The sequence below is a fragment of the Neodothiora populina genome (assembly GCF_041146345.1).
Source record: "Neodothiora populina strain CPC 39397 chromosome Unknown canker_contig_11, whole genome shotgun sequence".
NCBI lineage: Eukaryota > Fungi > Ascomycota > Dothideomycetes > Dothideales > Dothioraceae > Neodothiora > Neodothiora populina.
In genome coordinates, this window is record NW_027191410.1 from 1,089,705 (window position 1) to 1,108,154 (window position 18,450).

Below are 18,450 nucleotides of genomic sequence, written 5' to 3' on the forward strand. Positions count from 1 at the left end.
GAATAAGAGAAAGCGTTTAGAAACAAGGCGAAGAACACACCGTGTATAGAGTCTTGTTCTCTCCATCTTCAGTCTACTCTCTTTCACCCTTCTGTGATTGAAAGTTTTGTGCTGAAAGAGAGAGTCATGAGTATGAATGTACCGTGTATTGTATATGCTACGTTTTACGAGTTTTACGACCACTAAACCGCCACGAGGGCGCGCAAAGCAGAGGATATGACTACCCCAAATGAAAACCAAGTAAACCAGAAAAAAAGCCAAAGCACGCAACTCAGACCTCGTCGAACCTCCTCAGAGGCACATACGCGCCTCTATTCTCCACATCGACCTTCTTAGCCGCTGCACGACCGAACCTGAAGCCCTTGAATCTGTTGACTAACCCTGTCATCCAGCTCTTTGACGCAGAAGAAGGGTCTGCTGCAAAAGCATCGCCGAGACCCGCAGCGACGTCTTTCAGATCTACATCCAACTCCAACACTTCGGCGTCTCTGAGCCAGCGTGGTCGTCTCCAACGTTTGAGAAGCAGACTGCTGACGACGACGGTGACGCTCGAGCAAGCCATTGCGGCGCCGGCGGCCATGGGCGGCAGGCTGATTCCCCACGGCAACAGAAAGCCCATTGCGATGGGCAGGCCGATGGCGTTGTACACGCAGGCCCAGATGAGGTTCAGCTTGATGCGGCGGAAAATGCTGCGGCTGAGTTGCAACGAGGCGGGGATGTCGAGCAGGTCGTTGGGCCGCATGAGGACGATGTCGGCCGCTTCGATGGCCACATCGGTGCCGCTTGCGAGCGAGATGCCGACCGAGGCGGTCGCGAGAGCGGGCGAGTCGTTTATGCCGTCGCCGACCATGGCCACGCAGTTTCCCGCTGCTTGGAGGTCTTCGATGATGGTGCGTTTGCCCGAGGGGAGGACGCCGGCGTGTACGTTACTGGGGGAGATGTTGAGGAGTGCGGCGACGTGGTGCGCGGTCGAGGCTTGGTCGCCTGTCACTATGGACGTGGTGATGTTCATGCGGTGGAGGGCTGCAATGGCTGCGGCTGCGGATGGCTTGAGGATGTCGGACAGCGAGAGAGAGCCGGTGTATGTCTTGTCGATTGCCGTGTGGATGGTCGTCGTGCCCGCGGATTGGGACTTCTTTGAAGAAGCAATGGCGTCGCTTGTGTCTTCAGCGAACGCATTGGGATCGTTCTCTTCGTCTTCGGAGAAAGGCAGAATAACTCCTTGAGCACGCAAGAACGCAGCGTTACCGACTAGTACATTGTAGCGTTTGCGTTGGGGAGAGATCGCAGCTTCTACATTCGCAGAAATACCTTTGCCTACTGTCGAGGCAAAGTCGCCAACAGTGCCATCGAGGGTCCCGTCTGGCCCAAGTCCCAAGTGGGCGCGAGCCGCATTTGCGATGCAGCGCGCAATCGGATGCTCACTGTTCATCTCAGCAAGACCTATCAGAGTCCACCACAATCGTAATCTTGCTGCGTCTGCTGTCCATTCTTTGCTTTGGATGTCTGCTTTGGAGACGCTCATCTTTCCCATGGTCAGGGTTCCGGTTTTATCGAGAACAATGTGGTTGACCTTGGTGGCCATCTCCAATGTTGCACCTCCCTTGATGAGAATACCTTGCTCAGCACCAACGCCAGTTCCGACCATGACAGCGGTGGGCGTTGCGAGACCCAAGGCGCAGGGACAAGCGAAAACAATGACAGCGATACATAGCTTGACACAGACCATGATGCTTCCGCCACTGGCCTCGTCTGTGAATATCTTTGGTGGTGTGGGTAGAATGTGACTTAGGACCATCCAAGCGGTAAAGGTAGCCAGACCTAGAGTGATGATGATGGGCACGAAATAGCCAGCCACGACATCAGCCATGCGTTGGATGGGTGCACGGCTCGTCTGTGCCTCCTGGACCAGACGGACGATCTGACTGAGTTGTGTGTCGCGGCCAGCGCGAGTAACCTTGAAATCCAGGCGTCCCGCGCCATTCACAGTTCCGGCCATGAGGAGCTTGCCTCTACTTTTGAGAATTGGCATCGCCTCTCCGGTGACCATGCTCTCGTTCACATAACTTTCTCCACGGATGACAGTTCCATCGGCGGGGATCTTGTCTCCGGGCTTCAGTACGACGATGTCGCCGACTTCGATCAGCTCAGTAGGTACAGTCTTCTCCTCGATTGCTGATCCCGCGCTTTCTTTTACAGAATCCCTCTTCTCATCTTTATCAGCTTCATCACTGGAAGCAGCATCCCACTCCTCGGCCGCCTTCATGGCAGCAATGGGATCGGCATAGATGACAGCAGTCGAAGGAGCCAAGCTCATGAGTCGCGACAAGGCTTTGGACGTTTGTCCCTTGGCTCGGTTCTCGAGGAATCGACCGAGCATGATAAAGGTGATAAGCATAGTGCTGGTGTCAAAGGTAGTCGCAGGCCTTGAATGAGGCGGGGTGATGATGGACACTAGCATTGCTGCGCAACTGAAGAAGAATGCTGCAGAAGTTCCCAAAACCACCAATACATCCATAGTAGGCGAAGCATGTCTCAGTGATCTGAAAGCGGAAACATAGAATCGCTTGCCGATACCGAATTGGACTGGTATAGTAAGTAACAAACAAATAATATCGCCAAGCCAGAGTCCAGGGATGAATGGAATTTGATAGCTGCCATAATCCAGGAAGGGCAGAAACATGGGGATGATCATGCTCGTCAAGAATACCGGTACGGCAAAGGCAAGTGAGATGCGGAACCCTCTCGACCACTGCTGGATCTCCTTCGTCTTGGCTAGCGACTCGAGTTGTGCGTTGTTGTCGTCGTTCTCAGCAGTCAATGCATTGAAGCCCTCATGCTCTATCGTCTCGACAATCGCTCGTAATCCAGTCTGCGTGGGATTGTATGATACCGAGGCGCGGCCCGTCTGGTAATTGATCTTGACGGCTTTGCTTCCCTTTCGTTTTCGCAGCAGCTGCTCCAGACTTGCTGCCGCTGACGGCGTGGTGACTCCGAAAAGCTTCAGTTCGACCGTGTTGCTCGCTTGCCGTGATCGTGAGCCCTCTTCTCGGGATGATAGAACCTTGGCCTCGAATCCTCGATCTTCAATGATCTCTGCAATCTGTTCGGCGGTGATCCTCGTAGGATCGTGCAGAACAACTGCTCTCTCTGCCAGAAGCGAAATGTTGAACTGCACCACACCGTCCGCATCCTCGAATCCGCCTTCGACCGCAGAAGTGCACGCTCCGCATGTCATTCCTCCGATCGCGACGATCGTCTGGAACAGCTGATCCTTCTTCGATGATCGTCTCGTCTTTGTTCTTGTGACAGCCGGTGCTGAAGGTTTCGACTCGACGACTTCGGCATCGAAGCCAGTGTCCTCTATCGTCTCCGCAATCTGCTCCGCAGTAATAATCTTCGGGTCGTGCTCCAAGACGGCGCGCTCGCTCAGGAGTGAAATGCTAAAGTTCTTGATTCCAGACACATCTTTGAATGCGCCCTCGACGGCGCTTGTGCAGGCACCGCATGTCATGCCGCCAACCTTGACCGTCGTTGCCATGAACCCAGAATCCTGCTCCGCGCCTTCCTCTTCGATGTCCTCCTCCTCAGACTCGTCTATTATGCCCAGTCCTACGTTCTTGTCTGAATCTGAGCTCAAGACTTCGGCGTCGAAGCCCCTGTCCTCAATGATTTCTCTTATCTGCTCAGCACTGATCTTGTTATCATCATGCATGACGACCGCGCGCTCCATGACTAGCGAAACAGACACACTGCCGACGCCGTCCACATCCTTGAAGCCGGATTCGACGGCCGAAGTGCATGCGCCGCATGTCATGCCCTCGACTTTTAGTGTAGTCGTAGTGAGATGCGCACTGGGCGCTCTTGTCCGCCGCGATAGCATCTCGGGACTTTCGTGTGATTGTTGCGAACCCGGCGAGTTCTTTGCGGACCACCTTGACGTCGTCGGTGAGATTGGGGAGTGAGGCGACAGTAATTGCGCCGTGTCGTCGGACGATTGTTGGCCGCCTGACGAGAAGCCAGGCACCTTGAGCGTAACCCCCATAGCGGTTTCTGTAGTTTGTGTCTGCTACTGCTGCAGACAAAGACAAGTTGCGCGCGGAAGAATTGTGCTTCGCGATCGGTGGCTGGAGCTGTTTGTCACCAGGACAAGGAAAGAGCGGCGATCCGTAGTCGTTGGGGGATCGCAAGATAGTCGTTGGATTGTTTTTGAAAGACAGTGCAGAGAAGCCCTTGGTCTTGTCGCCGTGCAAGGCTGCGACGGCAGCGACGGCAGCTGAATGAGTGATATACCTCTTTCGTCTTGACATGCACCATGCACATGCGACCATCAGCTGAGTGAACAAGGCCTACCGCGCTGTCCAGAACTGCGGTTGACGAGGTGATTGGTGGCGTTCAGCCTGATCCTGTGTTTCCTTTGGTAAAAGACACCTTAACCCCGGGGCTGATTGTACCTATCTATTATGGCAAAGACAAAAGAGATCAAGTACTTTTGTTGAAGGCGAGGGAAACGGATTCAAAGAATCACTTTGAGCATGTGCAAGACCGTCAGGAGCCCATGCGAACCTATCCAATCATTGAGAAACGACTAATCCAGAAAGCTGAGATCATCAAACGTTTCATCTAATCGTCTTTCCCACCTCCCAACTCGCATACAGCATTTAAGCCATTAACTAAACACCCTTGAGCCAATGTTTCAATGACGACTTCGGCAAGGTGCGGAGCCGAACGACCCTTTGATTCCGTTTCTGAAATGGCCCCGGCTCCCTTGCCTTATAGAGCCAGATTGCTTTCCTGATGGCAATTACCATTCCATTACTGTACAGCACGATACTCGAACAATGCGTGCATGCATGCAGCAATTGAGAACCGACAGGCCAAGTGCTTAGATCTTTTATGAATTCTTCAGCCTCAAAACAATGTAAACCAAGTCGCACCCCTGGAAGTCTCACACGTCCATTAAAGAGAGAGTTTGCCGCTTCTGCTTCTGATTCCACTACCTGCTCCCTACCGCACTGTAAGCGAAAGCAAAAAAGCCCCTACCAGCAAAAGCTCAGTCAGGGACGGAACAGAAAGAGCGCTAGTACTAATCTCCGAAACCTCCTTCTCTCTCTCTCTCTCTCTCTTGGCCTCCCTTGCCTCCTTCTTTTCCTTAGAAAATCGGAGCGTGTGTGCACTGCACTGCTCGCGCTTCGGGCGGCACGAGTATAGTCGTAGTCGTGCCCCCGCCACCAGCAGGGTACCTATGGAATCTTGCCGCGAAAGTTACATAATCACTCATGAGCAAGGTAGTGACAAAACACATCACTAGCAATGCTTACAACATGTAGGGGATGTAGTCTCACAGTGCTACTGACAAAGCACGTACACAGAACACCGGAGGACAAGAACAGGTCGTGGATCATGATGTAGCTGTATCCATTCTTTTCATTGGCAGGTAAGTCCAAAGGAAGACGACTGGACCAGCCGTCCAAACCAGCCTCTAGAGCTTATACACTGTAAGGTACTATTAGCCACATCTGGCTGCCAGGTAAAGGCAGTGTACCGTATCCTCTGCCTTGTCCTATCGAAGTATAAACACAAGCTGAAGATACCCACTATACAGTAGCTGGGTACTGCATGAAAGTTGTCAGCAGTACCTGTGGATGAAACTATCCTTCTCAAGGTACTATCTGTACCGAGTATTGGAGTTTGTTGTCGATACACGAGATGTCAAATTCATCATGAATGTTACATAGATTCAAGGTAGATACAGATTCAGCTGCTGCCAGATATGTATGACCTATCCACGATCCTGTAGAGTAAGGGTTCACCTTGACTATACTGTGCGCACTCTCGCTAAGGCATATCTGTCATCTTCTTACACGAGTGCTTAAGCTAAACATCCACATATCATCGTGGCCAACGAGGACTGATGACAGGAAATGCGCGTCATGTCGCGTGTGTCCAATGTGGACGAAAGACGAGGACCATCTCGAGGGCGGTAAATGCCCATATCAATCACATGTTTGCAAAGCACACGATACAAAAGAGCCAAAAAATAGGGGTTTCAAGGGAATGTTTTTCTGGAGTGGAATAGTAAATGATCTAGGAGTCTGATTCCAAATGAAGAGTCACTCGCGCACGCACGCACGCACGCACGCCTGCCTCCCAACCAATCCTTTCTCTCCGTTTAAGAAGATAGAGAAGTGACACCATATCGACCTTGCGTAACACTCACACACTCGACCGCATAATCGCACCGTAATTGAAAACTGGGAATGAAAAAAAACGTAAAGAGGATTTCGCCAATCTCTCCCCTAGCCAGCCTGTTGGTTGATAGACAAAAGCCGGGGTTGGACGTTGGTCACATTTGCCATAATCGCGTGATGGATGGAGACTGTAATGGTGAGCCTTACTCGGAAGCCTTGGCCTCCTCGGTGGAGGCGGGTGCCTCGGCGGTCTCCTTGGCCTCGGCGGCAGGTGCGGCCTCAGCGGAGGGGTCAGCCTCGGATGAAGTCCAGAGGGTCTGCATTGACCGTTAGTTATTGCCAACAATAAAAAAGTGATTGTGATCAATCATACCAGGTTGTCGCGGAGGAGCTGCATGATGAGAGTCGAGTCCTTGTAGCTCTCCTCGCTGAGGGTGTCGAGCTCGGCAATGGCATCGTCAAAGGCAGCCTTGGCAAGGTGGCAGGCCTTGTCGGGAGAGTTCAGGATCTCGTAGTAGAAGACGGAGAAGTTCAAGGCAAGACCGAGACGGATGGGGTGGGTAGGTGCGAGGTCAGTCTGAGCGACTTCGGTAGCGTTTTGGTAGGCCTCGAGCGACTTGTCGGCGGAAGTCTTTCTCTTGTCGCCGAGAGCGAACTCGGCAAGGTAACGGTGGTAGTCACCCTTCCTGTTGTCATCGTGAGCATTCGCTTCCTCAGCGTGACCGACACAGCTTCACACGTACATCTTGTGGTAGAAGACCTTGGACTCGCCGCTCTGGGCTGAAGGAATGAGGTGCTTGTCAAGGACCTCTAGGATGTCTTCGCAGATCTGAGCAAGCTCGGCCTCGATCTTCTCACGGTACTCCTTGATAAGATGGACCTGGGCCTCGTTGCCCTTGGACTCCTCCTTCTGCTCGATGGAGGTGACGATTCTCCAAGACGCGCGGCGAGCGCCGATAACGTTCTTGTAAGCAACGGAAAGAAGATTTCTCTCCTCAACAGAGAGCTCCTGGTTGGCAGAGGCGACAGTCTTCATGTTCTCGACCATCTCTGGAGCTACATGTTAGCTTGTTGTTTTCTCAATCGAAAACAACGCGCTTGGATGAACATACCCTCATAGCGCTCGGCCTGCTCGGCCAGCTTGGCCAGATAGACGGAATCTTCGTAACCCATTTTGTGACGGTGGTGATGGTGAGTCTGATGGTGCGGCATTTTGTTAGCTCGGAGGTTTTTTTCGAAGTTGATAAGATGATGAGTCGGGATGACAAGACAGTGATGGTGCAGAAAATTGAAAGCGACGGGAGCTCCAATGAGTCAAAGGAAGCCGTGGAATCAGGCGGAAGCGGTGGGTTAGTATTGCTGGTTGTGATTCGAGTGCAGCGCAGGTGTTTTTGATACAGGAGCAGCTCTTTTCTCAACGTTGTTGACGATTGCGCATTTCAATGTCTGGCAAGCGCGATGGATGCGCATGATTGCGCTGCGCCGTGTTGACACGCAACAGGGAGTCGCGTAGGCGAAACGAGTCTGATAGCTCGAGGCAGGTGCGATATCCCATCAACTCATCCCATTTTCCGTCTGACTTTGACTTTTGTTCTTTCGCCTGCTTTGGCGACCATGACAACATCTTGTTGTTGAGGAAAGAGCTGCGCATGACCCGCACACGTGTTCGCTGTTGCCAAACTGATGGTTGAATACACAGAGAGAAGGGGCGAGAGGTACAAACGGACTAACTCGGCAGATACAAGGAAGGACGATTGAGCCTTACCTGAACGTCGATTAGATCGCTTGAAAAGATGTAAGTCGCGTAAGATCGTAGCGGAGATGGAATTTATCGATCGGATGTGGTTGAATGTGATGGAAATGTCGAGACGACCGAGGGGTTGTGGACTATGACGAGCGAGGATCTGGCTACGCCAAGGGCCAGCTGGGCACACCTGCCAAGGCCGGCTTAGACTCCACATATCACCCTTCACCCTTTGACTCCTTGACATTTGGCCTGGGGTGATTTGCTCTCCACTATTCCATATGGGATCTGTCCACGTCGGCGCATCGGCCTTCGACGGCAGCTTCGTCACGCGCGGGTGTGCGTCTAAAAGCCGTGATGAATCATGGATCCGTTGGTTGGTTCTTACATGGCAACCAATATGCATGCTTTCCTTACACTGAGTCTGGTAGCCGCCTGCCTGGCAGAGAAAGTCTATGTGTATTTGTGACGAAAAGAGACTTGTGACCATATGGGTAGGATGAAGGAGAGGGTCGTGCCGATAAGCTTGCATAGAGTGCACAAAAGTACATTTGAACCCTGGCTAGCTGCTGGACCACGGCATCTATTTGTTTGTTTGTTGTATGCAAGTGTGGATACTAAGTATATATCTTATATTGATCTGCTATGCATTAGGAATCATTGCCGGAGCAAGGTATCGTGAACGGGTAGCCCTCGCTGCACATGATAACATATCCATCCGTCTTTTGGTATGCTACATGGACACTTTTGACCTGCAAACAGCTAAGGTACCTTAGCTTACTCTATCTGAGGTATGCCACGTGGCGGCTCCTAGCCAGCACTGTATGTTGTGTCTGCGCAACGAACTCTCTTTCCACCGCCGAGGACCACTATCGTTGTCTCGCCGTGAGCATAGCTTAGTCTTCTACACGATCACGTGCGGTGTTATTCCCGTCAAGCGGGCCTAGCGGCCGGGTCTTTACCTTATCTACCAAGTGGTGCTGTCCGACAGATCAATAGTGCGGTTGATCATCCCAATTGCGGGTATACGGAACAGCAAAAGTTGTGGCGATACTTGTATACAGAAGCTGAGTGGTATCTGCTATAGTATCACTTTCAAGATGGGCTATAGAAGCGGGACCGAGTTTTTGGATAAGTGGCGGTGCAAGATATGGGTGTTGAAGGTCACTACTAGTAGTATAGATCTACCATCTTGCACTCTGACATTCTTGACAGAAACGAAACAAGTTAAATTCTTGTGGTGTGTCAATCTTCTCAGATGCCGTGGAAACATACCGCAAACCAAATTAATTCCAAAGCGCCGATGGATGGCGCACCAGCGCAAGCCAAGCTGATATCGGTTGAATTCATACCCATACATAAACACCTCATCGCATTCATCACATCCCAATAGAGATCCCAGAAAAGCTTTGCACTCAATTCACATTCCCATCCCTCTCCAAGCGTTCGATATCCGCCTTCCACTCCCTCTCACGATCAGCCCTCGTACTCTCCCTCCTCGTCTGATCACGTCTCATTCCTTCATCATTCGACGCCTCCTTGAGCACAAATCCATTCGCAGCCCGCGGAGCTAGGAAGGCGTCTTTGAGCACAGAAGTCACTCTTTTTTCTGATGATTTGTGACTTGATTTGGCACTTGGTCTGGGACTGGGATTTAGCGTTGTAGAAGTACCTGTGTCCCGAGTGCTGCTGTTGTATTGAATCTGTGAATGGGGCTGGTGGTCTTCCTGCCGGTGCGCTGCAGGGAGGGATTCTTTCTCTCGGACGAGAGATTGCTGGTAGGCGATTTGGGATCTTTGCTGGGCCTTCTCGCCTGAGGTGCGCTTGTGCGCTTTGAATAGGAGTGATATGGGGAGACACATTTTTCCTTGTGGTTTTTGTTTCTTTCGTTTCCTGGATGCGCTGCTTTCCCGACCTAGTAGTGGGTATTTTACTGTCTCCGCCGGGACTTCAACAAGATGATCGGTAGGTCCTTCATTCAATTGATCCTGTGCGTCCAATTCTCCTCGTGTTATTGCGCTGTATTATCCTCTCCTTGCGAGATATTCGCCGTCGAGGATAATGACGTAGCAAGCGACCGACCCTGTCGGCTATATCAAATCTACGGGTGGTATCGTTCAATGGTCCCTCACCACCCTTTCCATCTGCATACACAGCAAATTTGAGACCGAACACAAGAAACAGATAGATAGCAGCACAGAAAGTCCAGCTTCCAGTGAGGTAAGGTAGTTTCGGAGATTGAAGAGAAAGGACGTCGAGCAAGATGTAAGTTTAGAAAAGTGATATGTCCTCTTCTTCTCACCTTTAACCGACCCTTGGCATAACGACGGTTATAACAAAACGACAGGGTACGAATAAGCATTACCTTACCTTGCCTTTTCACTTTCTGGCAAAGGTTCCCGAAGGTTGGGTCACACGCAGCCCATCGTCGCCGCCTTTTACTGCACAAGTAAGGTACCTACCTTGGCGAAGTATCCCCATCAAGTCCCTCCGAATCCTCACCGCATCTCAGGTTTCTGTTGACGTTTGACGGTCGACGGTGAGGTACAGGTGTGATGTAATGCAGGGTTCGGAAAAGACTAAAACTCTATTTCTTCGACCAAGAAGCCGATGACCTTTTGAGAGATGTGAGAGGCTGTTGGATTATTGTCTTTGACCTATTTTATACAGTCACAAGAGAATGTTGAGGTCAACGTCTCTACGAGTTGGATGTCGGTTGTACAGTAGATGACCTATGGACAAATGAAAAGGGCGAGGTAAGGGCGTCTTCGGTAAGGCAAGTACTATTATACGCAGGTCAAGGTCAGGATTGCCCTACAGTACATTACGCTATCTGACAGTTGTGGTAATAGCTCGTCTCACCAACCTTTGCCATCCTCCATGATTACCATCCACACCATCAATTCCTCCCTTCGTTACAGCACGGTATAGTGTCACTTTGCTAGTGATCGTGGTAGTTCTTACTCATCCTTCCCACAATTGAAAGGCCACGACCCTGTTTCCTGTTTTGTACCTTTATATCTGCTCGGCTATAAGCACTTACTGTAATAAATTCTAGGATCACCAAAGTCTTGGACTAACTAGGTACCCAAGCTTGTGTGCAGCAGCTCTAAAGTGACTGGCTGTGTGCTGTGTCTGACCTTATCTCGACCGTAGAAATACATCTTCACACTAGATACGCAGATATACGTTCTACCTTGTGTATTCCAACTTTTCAGCCCCCGCGAGCATTTCCCGTGGCGGGTCATTCTCGTAGGGCGGAGGCTGCGATGGACGAACGTAAGGTGCCGGGCGGTAACTCTGGTTGACGTATATTGTCTTTTCACGGAGCCACCATGCTGATGAGGAATTGAGAAAAGTGCGATTCACCTGAAGAGCGGCGAACCATCGAGTATCACATAGCCGCTTCAAAAGAGAAAAAACATCAAGTGGACCTTCATATTCGCATATCGTGAAACTCATGTCTGCTGTCAGCTTTTTCGTCTTATCATGTGCTGTCTGCTTGGCTTCGTAAGGAATAGGTACAAAAGTGGGATGAACAGGAGCAGAAGAATGACTGATGAAAATCGGGGCATGGGAGTGTCCTTGAGCAGAGAAACAAAACCACAATCGTGACCGCCGATGCAAAATCCCCCTGAACGCCTGTCGTGCCTTTTTTCCGTCTGATGAAAATCATAACTCCGAGAATCCCCGTCAACAAACATGTCAGTCTCTCGGCGAGTGAGACCAGGTCCTACTCGTCCTTATCCATAGCATACTAAGCAATCTCCATTCCTTCATCGTCAAGGCCCTCGTCTTCCTCTCCTACGGTGGCGATACTACCTAGCCTCCGTTTCCTACCATCGGTGCCATACAGGCCTCCGAGACCACCAAGTCGAGCACCGCCCAAGGCGCCGACAGCTTCTAGCTCATCGCCACCGACAACCCTTCCCTCTGCATCGATCTCTTCACAGAGCTCGAGCATGGCTTCTTTGCTCAGACGCTTGAACGAGTCGGTTCGCACGACACGGCCCCAATGGGTCATGCAGAACGAAGCGGCGCGGCGTTTGAGCCAATGCTCTTGCGCTATTGAAGCTTGAGCGAATATGAGAGCGGCGTGTTGGATGTCGAGCTCCCGCGACAGACGAGCCACGCACAGATGATGTAGTCGAGGCATATCATAGATGTTGCTCATCACAAGCATGCCCGCCACATCCTCGAGAGATGGGCAGGGGGTTGCTGAAGGAATCCCATGCGGCGAGCTGGAGGCTGGGGCGATGCTGTCAGTGTAGAGATAGTAAAGAAAAGCTCGAACGGCAGAGTAAGGCTCGGGTATGTGCATGGTGTTGGTATGAAATTCGATCGTCTTGTGTGACAAGACACGTTGAAAGTGGGGCCATCGAGCCGACAATATGAATCGATGTACGTGAATTGGTCTGGAACGATTGGCAGATTTGTCGGTCGCACCCAGAGCAGCGGAGTTGGCAGTCTCGTATTCGACGCGTTCGCCATATTCGTAATCGTCATCGTCGTGTTCGGCAGTGATTATGTAATCAGCACCAGAGCCAAGCTCCGGGGGGATATCGAAAGTACGAGCGAGGTCGGCTCCGATGGCTGACAGATGCGAAGGAATGTGACTGTCTGAGTTTGGGATTGCAGTGTTCTCGATGCGTGACTCCGTGGTCATCTTATTGCCCAACAGCCCTAGTTTTCTCAGATCAAGGTGAAGCACGTCACTAAGATACTCCTCGGATTCATTGTTCTGGCCATTCCTGGCTTGATTGGGACATCCTAGAAGCCATGCGTTGGTGCCGTCAGCATCGAGACAGCAGTAATGCCAACGGTAGTTTGGGTTGAACAAATGTTTTCCATCGGCAAGCTTTTGCCAGCGAAGAGTGTCGAGATCGAATGCAGAAAGACTAGTCTCCAGAGCAGAAAGTGGACTGGCGGGGGTAACAAAGTCAAGTAGGCATCCCGAGGAGAAGACGTGGAAGTGAATACCCACATTCTGGACGGGCAGATTGGGGCTGGAGATGAACTTCAATGAAGAGATGGAGCCGGGAGCCATGGGGACGTTGCGGTTAATCATGTGACCGGGAGTCATCTGCACGCTGCTAGAATTTGCAGTGTAGCCACCCTGGGGCATGGGTGGAGGCTGTCCGAGATTGGCGCTTCTTGCGAAAGAAACTGGAGGCTGAGACTGATCGCTCGAGGCACTCTCGAAGGCAGGGATCCCTTTGAGGTCAAGCCACCATATCTCAGAGGTGCGCTCCATCTCTTCCGTCATACCACCCGAGACCCACAGTCGACCTCCCCAGATCCAAGTCGAGTGGTCGTACCTGGGGACGAAGCGCCAGGGCCTCGACCAGGTCCACGTCCTGAGGTCGAGATAGGAAATGTCGTCGAGTACAGAGTTGTCATGTCCGGTCATACCACCGCTGATGAACAGTTTGTCATCATGAATGACGGCCGAGTGCCTTGCTCTTCCCCTCGGTGGAAGTCCATGGATTTCGGGCTGGGTCCAGTGGGCGGTAGTGAGGTCGAAGATGATGACGTCGGAGAGGTGTGCTCTATGCTCGTTCTCGCCTCCAAAGACCAGGAGTTTATCACTCTGCCATAGACATGCTGTGTGGCCTATCACGAGGGGTGGGACATGGTCAGCCGAAGAAAAATAAAAAGCACCTTGATGGACAGCGAAACATCCGGATCCGGGGAAACTCACCCATTCGCACGCCGGGGATATCGCCATAATTGTCCACCAGGTTCCACTGTTTGGCATTTAGATTCAGCCGTAAGACGTGATTGTATACTGTTGTGGGAAGTGGTCAGTATATATGTCAAGTGCTGTGGCAGTTCTTGCATACCTTCGTCGGTAAACTGGTCGAAGCCGCCGAAAGCGTAGATCTCATCTTTTCCAACATAAGTCACCGAGGCATTGACCAGACAGGCAGGCCTCTGGCCGACAGTAGTGATTATCTTGGGTAAATATGGTTCATGAGTTCGCTTCTTCAAGGTCTTGCGGGGGCTTCCCGACATGACATGGGTATTGTTATTGGAGGCGGCAGCAGTAGGGAAGCGGACTGCAGCCGAGGATGACGATGGAGCGGCAGCTGCAGAAGAAGAAGATGCAACAGCAGCGGTGGAGTCGGCGAGTTGATCTGTAGTAGGCAATGCTGCTGCAGGATGGGTAGATTGATTGAGAGAGAAAAGATTGAAAGACACAGGCAGCGACAGAGGGTTGGTGCTGGATGAGGCAGCCATAACGGAACAAAGAACAGAAGGGTATAGTATTGTATTACGTGAATACGCTCGGGACGAGCACGACGGACATAACTCTGGAGAGAGCCTGTGCTGCGGCAACGATGTGGAACTGTGGATTGAAAACCTGTGCTTTGGCTTATGCCGGGCGGTGGAACGAACGTCAAGGATTGCACAATTACTGCGCTACTGGACTTGTACCTTGCCTTGGAACAGTCAAGGTACCTAGGTAGCTGAAACTACAGAGGCAAGGCACCTCAAGGTTGGTTGGTTGGAGGTTGGTGGTTGGGTGGGACGCGACCGGCTCCAAGTGAGGGCGCAAAAGAAAGCGTGATGGGATTGGGACGTGGTGTGATGAGATATACCGCACCAAAAAGCAAGTCGGGGTCAGCTGCCAAGAGACGTTGGAGATTGATGACGGAGTGACGGAGTGACGGAGTGACGGAATTCATATGGGGAAGGCGCTACCGCCGCGGTTGCCAGGACAGTGTTGACAGGCTCGAGCTCCTTCCTCGTCTTTTGGACTCCTTCTTAAGGACGATTCATGGCTGCTATACTGCTCCTTCTTTCTCTTCTCACCTCACAATCCCACAATCAAATCATACCATAACATCCTACTACGAAGTCTTCGGGCTTCGCACCATCTACGGCTACTGCAAATACTCTGCAAACATACTAACGGAGCTCTTAATTGAGACATCTAGGATCCACCAACCTACCAACCTTACAGCATCATCACACACATCTCAGCAGATATGGCAACCCCATCAGTACTCACCCCCATCAAACGCCGTGATGGTCTCTTCTCCACTCGTTTCGCCGGTGGCCGCGTCCCCCTGACTCCTTCTCCTCAGACTCCCAGACAGCAGGTCGTCGAGAACAGCGAGTCGATCCACACGGGCGGCAACCTCTTCGCACGCTTCTCTCGCTCCGTCTCAAAGACCAATGTCCGTGACTCCCCCAAGTCCAACATTGCCAGACACAACTCTCCCCGTCGCCTGGAATTGGGAGTCTCTGACTGGAACCTCACCGGCACCGGCCCTGCGCCTGCTGCCGCCGCTGCCAAGGCCACCCCTTCAAGAGCAAGGAGCATCAAGAACGTCAAGAGTGGAAAGAGCAAGATCAACTACAACACCGCCGACCGTTTCATCCCCAGCAGATCGAACAGTGACGCCGTCTCCAAGTCGGGAGTGAGCAAGAAGGACAAGGAGTCTCGTCCCAAGTCCAGCAGTGAAGCCTCGGTCTTTGACCTTGGCGGCCGTCGTGGATCCGACGACGATGCCAACACCATCTCTCTCGACGCCCTGAACCTCGACGACGATGAGGATGACAAGCCTTACAACAACAACAACAACAACAACAAACCTTCTCCCAAGACTGCCGCTTACCAGTCTTCTGTTGCCGATGCTTGCGGAATCTCGCTGAACCAGAGAATCCTCGCCTTCAAGCCTGCCGCTCCCGAGTCCTCCAGACCCATTGACCTCCGTTCTCAGTACAACCGCCCCATCAAGCCCAGCGCTGCTGCCGGTGCCCAGTTCCGTCGCCGCGTCTTGACTGCCCCTGAGCGTGTCCTCGATGCCCCTGGTCTCGTCGACGACTACTACCTCAACCTTTTGGACTGGTCCTCTGGCAACCAGGTCGCCATTGGTCTCGAGCGCTCTGTCTACGTCTGGTCCGCAGAGAGCGGTTCCGTCAACTCTCTCCTCGAGTGCAGCCCCGACACCTACATTTCATCTGTCAAGTGGAGCCAGGACGGCGCCTACGTCGCTGCTGGCCTCGGCACGGGTGAGGTTCAGATCTGGGACGTCGAGGAGGGTACCAAGCTCCGCAGCATGCACGGTCACGACACCCGCGTCGGTGTCATGGGCTGGAACAAGCACCTTCTCTCCACCGGCTCCCGCTCTGGTCTTGTCTTCAACCATGATGTCCGCATCGCCCAGCACAAGGTAGCCGAGCTCTCTGGCCACTCTGGTGAGGTTTGCGGTCTCGAATGGCGTGCCGACGGTGCCCAGCTCGCTACTGGCGGTAACGACAACCTCGTCAACATCTGGGACGCTCGCTCTCTCAACGCCCCCAAGTTCCAGAAGACCAACCACAAGGCTGCCGTCAAGGCTCTCGCCTGGTGCCCTTGGCAGTCCAACCTTCTCGCCACTGGCGGTGGTTCCCACGATCGCATGATCCACTTCTGGAACACCACCTCGGGTGCCCGCACCAACAGCATCGACACCGGTAGCCAGGTCACCTCGCTCAAGTGGTCCACCTCTTACAAGGAGATTGTCAGCAGCTCCGGCTTCCCCGACAACAGCTTGAGCATCTGGAGCTACCCTACCCTTGTCAAGAACGTCGAGATTCCCGCCCACGAGAGCAGAGTGCTCCACTCCTGCCTGTCTCCTGACGGACAAATGCTCGCCACTGCCGGTATGTGCTTTCTTCTTTTCCATTGCGACATAACCAAAAACTAACGAGTGACAGCTGCCGACGAGTCTCTCAAGTTCTGGAAGGTCTTTGAGAAGAAGGCCGGCTCTGGCTCTCTTGCCTCTGGCAACAGTGTCAGCAACACCAAGGCCACTCTCTCCAAGGCCACCACTATCCGATAGATGGCTCGGTAGCAGCACAGAAGCACGGCGGTGTGGTCTCACACACACATTACTAACCAACAACAAGACGACTTTCCTGAGCCAGACTCCAATTCGTGAGGCGGAGGTGGCCAGGGCAATACAAAGTCAATGCATGATCGAAGCGAGTATCAAATACAGAACGGCTCGTTTGAAATTTCGCAAAATACAGACGGGTCGTTTTTGTTTCCAATAAGATGCTGGGATACGAAACGGCGCAGGCGTTCTTTCTTCTGGTTCCATGATGGTTATTGGATTGGGACCCCAGGATTGGATTTTGTTAATTACTGCTGTTGTCGCCATTGTCCTCTGTCTCATCAGACAAGACCGCTCATGATACCCCGCTTTGATTGTTTTTTGTAGTTTCTATATTTGCGTAATCATTTGAAGTTCATTCTTAATCTTGTGCCTTGCTTGCTTTTCTTATCTGAAACGACATTTAACGTTCTCATCAACAGTGATCTTGCCAGTAATCATAAAAAACCCTACACCATTGCGCAATGCCTTTACCTCATCTCGCTGCGCAGCTGTACAGCAGCCAGTCTCTGATTCCTGAGATCGTCAAGCACAAGAAGAACACTCTTGGCACACTCCTCCTTGGCTCTTTTCCGCCCATAGATATTACGCACCGTCCCGATCGGGCCCTCAAGATCCGGGTCGCCAGGGAAGAAAGCCGAGACGTTGACATAAGGCGTTGTCATCGCCGTCTCTGTTCGTGAATCGGCTATAGTAGCGGCAGTGGTGCCGGCGTGTGCTTCCTCTCCTGATCGTACATGCGATCGAGGCAGCAGTGGTTGAGCCGGCTCGTATCTGTACTGTGGTACATCGAGCCCGAGGGTCGTGCAGAGCGATCGTATCTGGGAGTGGGGTGATTCTTGCTGTCTTTCACTTGTTCCTGGCGGCTCGAGCTGGGCGTGGCGGTGCGACGTCTGGGCTTGGGTTTTGGGAGCCGAGGCTGGGGTTTGGGGCGGTGAAGCTCGCTTTGCTGGTGGAATTGGTTTCGCTGGCGGAGTTGTCTGGTGGAGTGTGCATGGACTGGTCGATGGTATTGCGTAGTGAGCTTGACGGGATGGAGTGGACTGTGCAGAAGGGGATGAAGGTGACGATGAGGCGGTGGTGGTGGTGGTGGTGTATGTGAGGGGACCACTATTAGCCGACAACCCTGTCTCATGGAGATGAGCAACGATCTTTTTCGCTAGACTTGTCTTCGCCGCTTTCTTAGAGGGGAAGAAATCGAAGACGTCGCCGAACGTCATCTTCCTGTCTTTCTCTGGGTCGGTGCCTTGCTCCTCGTCAGTGGAGTCTCTGCCTCTCTGTCCAGCGGCAACAGAAGAAGAAGGAGAAGAAGGAGAAAGAGCCAAGGTACACGTAGCCGAAAACCCGACTTCTTTCGCGGGCGCCTCAAAGAACCGGAATTCCGGGGCCGGCAATCCGCTCGTCTGGCAGAAATGATTCAAGATCCCCATCCAATTCCGAGAGTTGTCGATTTCAATCCCCTTGGGGACTGCCGCTGATTTGGAGGGTAAAGGTCGACTGGAGAGAAATCCGACGCCTAGACTTGCCAACGCGTCTTTCGCGGCTTTTTTGGTGCGGAACGCGGTATTCGGTTTCGTCGAGAACGTCGCTATGCTTTTGTTGTCATCACTATGGTCATGGCCGTTGT

At 52.3% G+C, this 18,450-nt stretch overlaps 4 protein-coding genes across 5 annotated transcripts; 1 reads left to right on the forward strand and 3 right to left on the reverse strand.

Annotated features, from left to right (window-relative positions):
- Positions 1-271: 271 nt before the first annotated feature.
- AAFC00_000679 (uncharacterized protein) lies at positions 272-4,045 on the reverse strand (the record flags this gene model as incomplete). The annotated part of the gene is made up of 1 exon (XM_069346841.1): positions 272-4,045. The coding sequence occupies one exon, from the start codon at positions 4,043-4,045 to the stop codon at positions 272-274; it is 3,774 nt and encodes a 1,257-aa protein (XP_069200543.1).
- A 2,349-nt stretch (positions 4,046-6,394) lies between these two features.
- Positions 6,395-7,403, reverse strand: AAFC00_000680 (uncharacterized protein; the record flags this gene model as incomplete). Of its 2 annotated transcripts, none has more annotated exons than XM_069348372.1 (4): positions 6,395-6,508; positions 6,565-6,877; positions 6,935-7,241; positions 7,304-7,403. In XM_069348372.1, the coding sequence occupies 4 exons, from the start codon at positions 7,401-7,403 to the stop codon at positions 6,395-6,397; spliced, it is 834 nt and encodes a 277-aa protein (XP_069200545.1). The 2 variants fall into 2 exon arrangements, with proteins under 2 accessions (XP_069200545.1, XP_069200544.1); XM_069346853.1 differs by having other exon boundaries at positions 7,304-7,364.
- Positions 7,404-11,692: 4,289 nt separating this feature from the next.
- On the reverse strand, positions 11,693-14,175 carry AAFC00_000681 (uncharacterized protein; the record flags this gene model as incomplete). Its single annotated transcript, XM_069346875.1, has 3 exons — positions 11,693-13,548; positions 13,637-13,723; positions 13,779-14,175. The coding sequence occupies 3 exons, from the start codon at positions 14,173-14,175 to the stop codon at positions 11,693-11,695; spliced, it is 2,340 nt and encodes a 779-aa protein (XP_069200546.1).
- Positions 14,176-14,927: 752 nt separating this feature from the next.
- Positions 14,928-16,769, forward strand: AAFC00_000682 (uncharacterized protein; the record flags this gene model as incomplete). Its single annotated transcript, XM_069346887.1, has 2 exons — positions 14,928-16,590; positions 16,645-16,769. The coding sequence occupies 2 exons, from the start codon at positions 14,928-14,930 to the stop codon at positions 16,767-16,769; spliced, it is 1,788 nt and encodes a 595-aa protein (XP_069200547.1).
- Between the last annotated feature and the right edge of the window lie 1,681 nt (positions 16,770-18,450).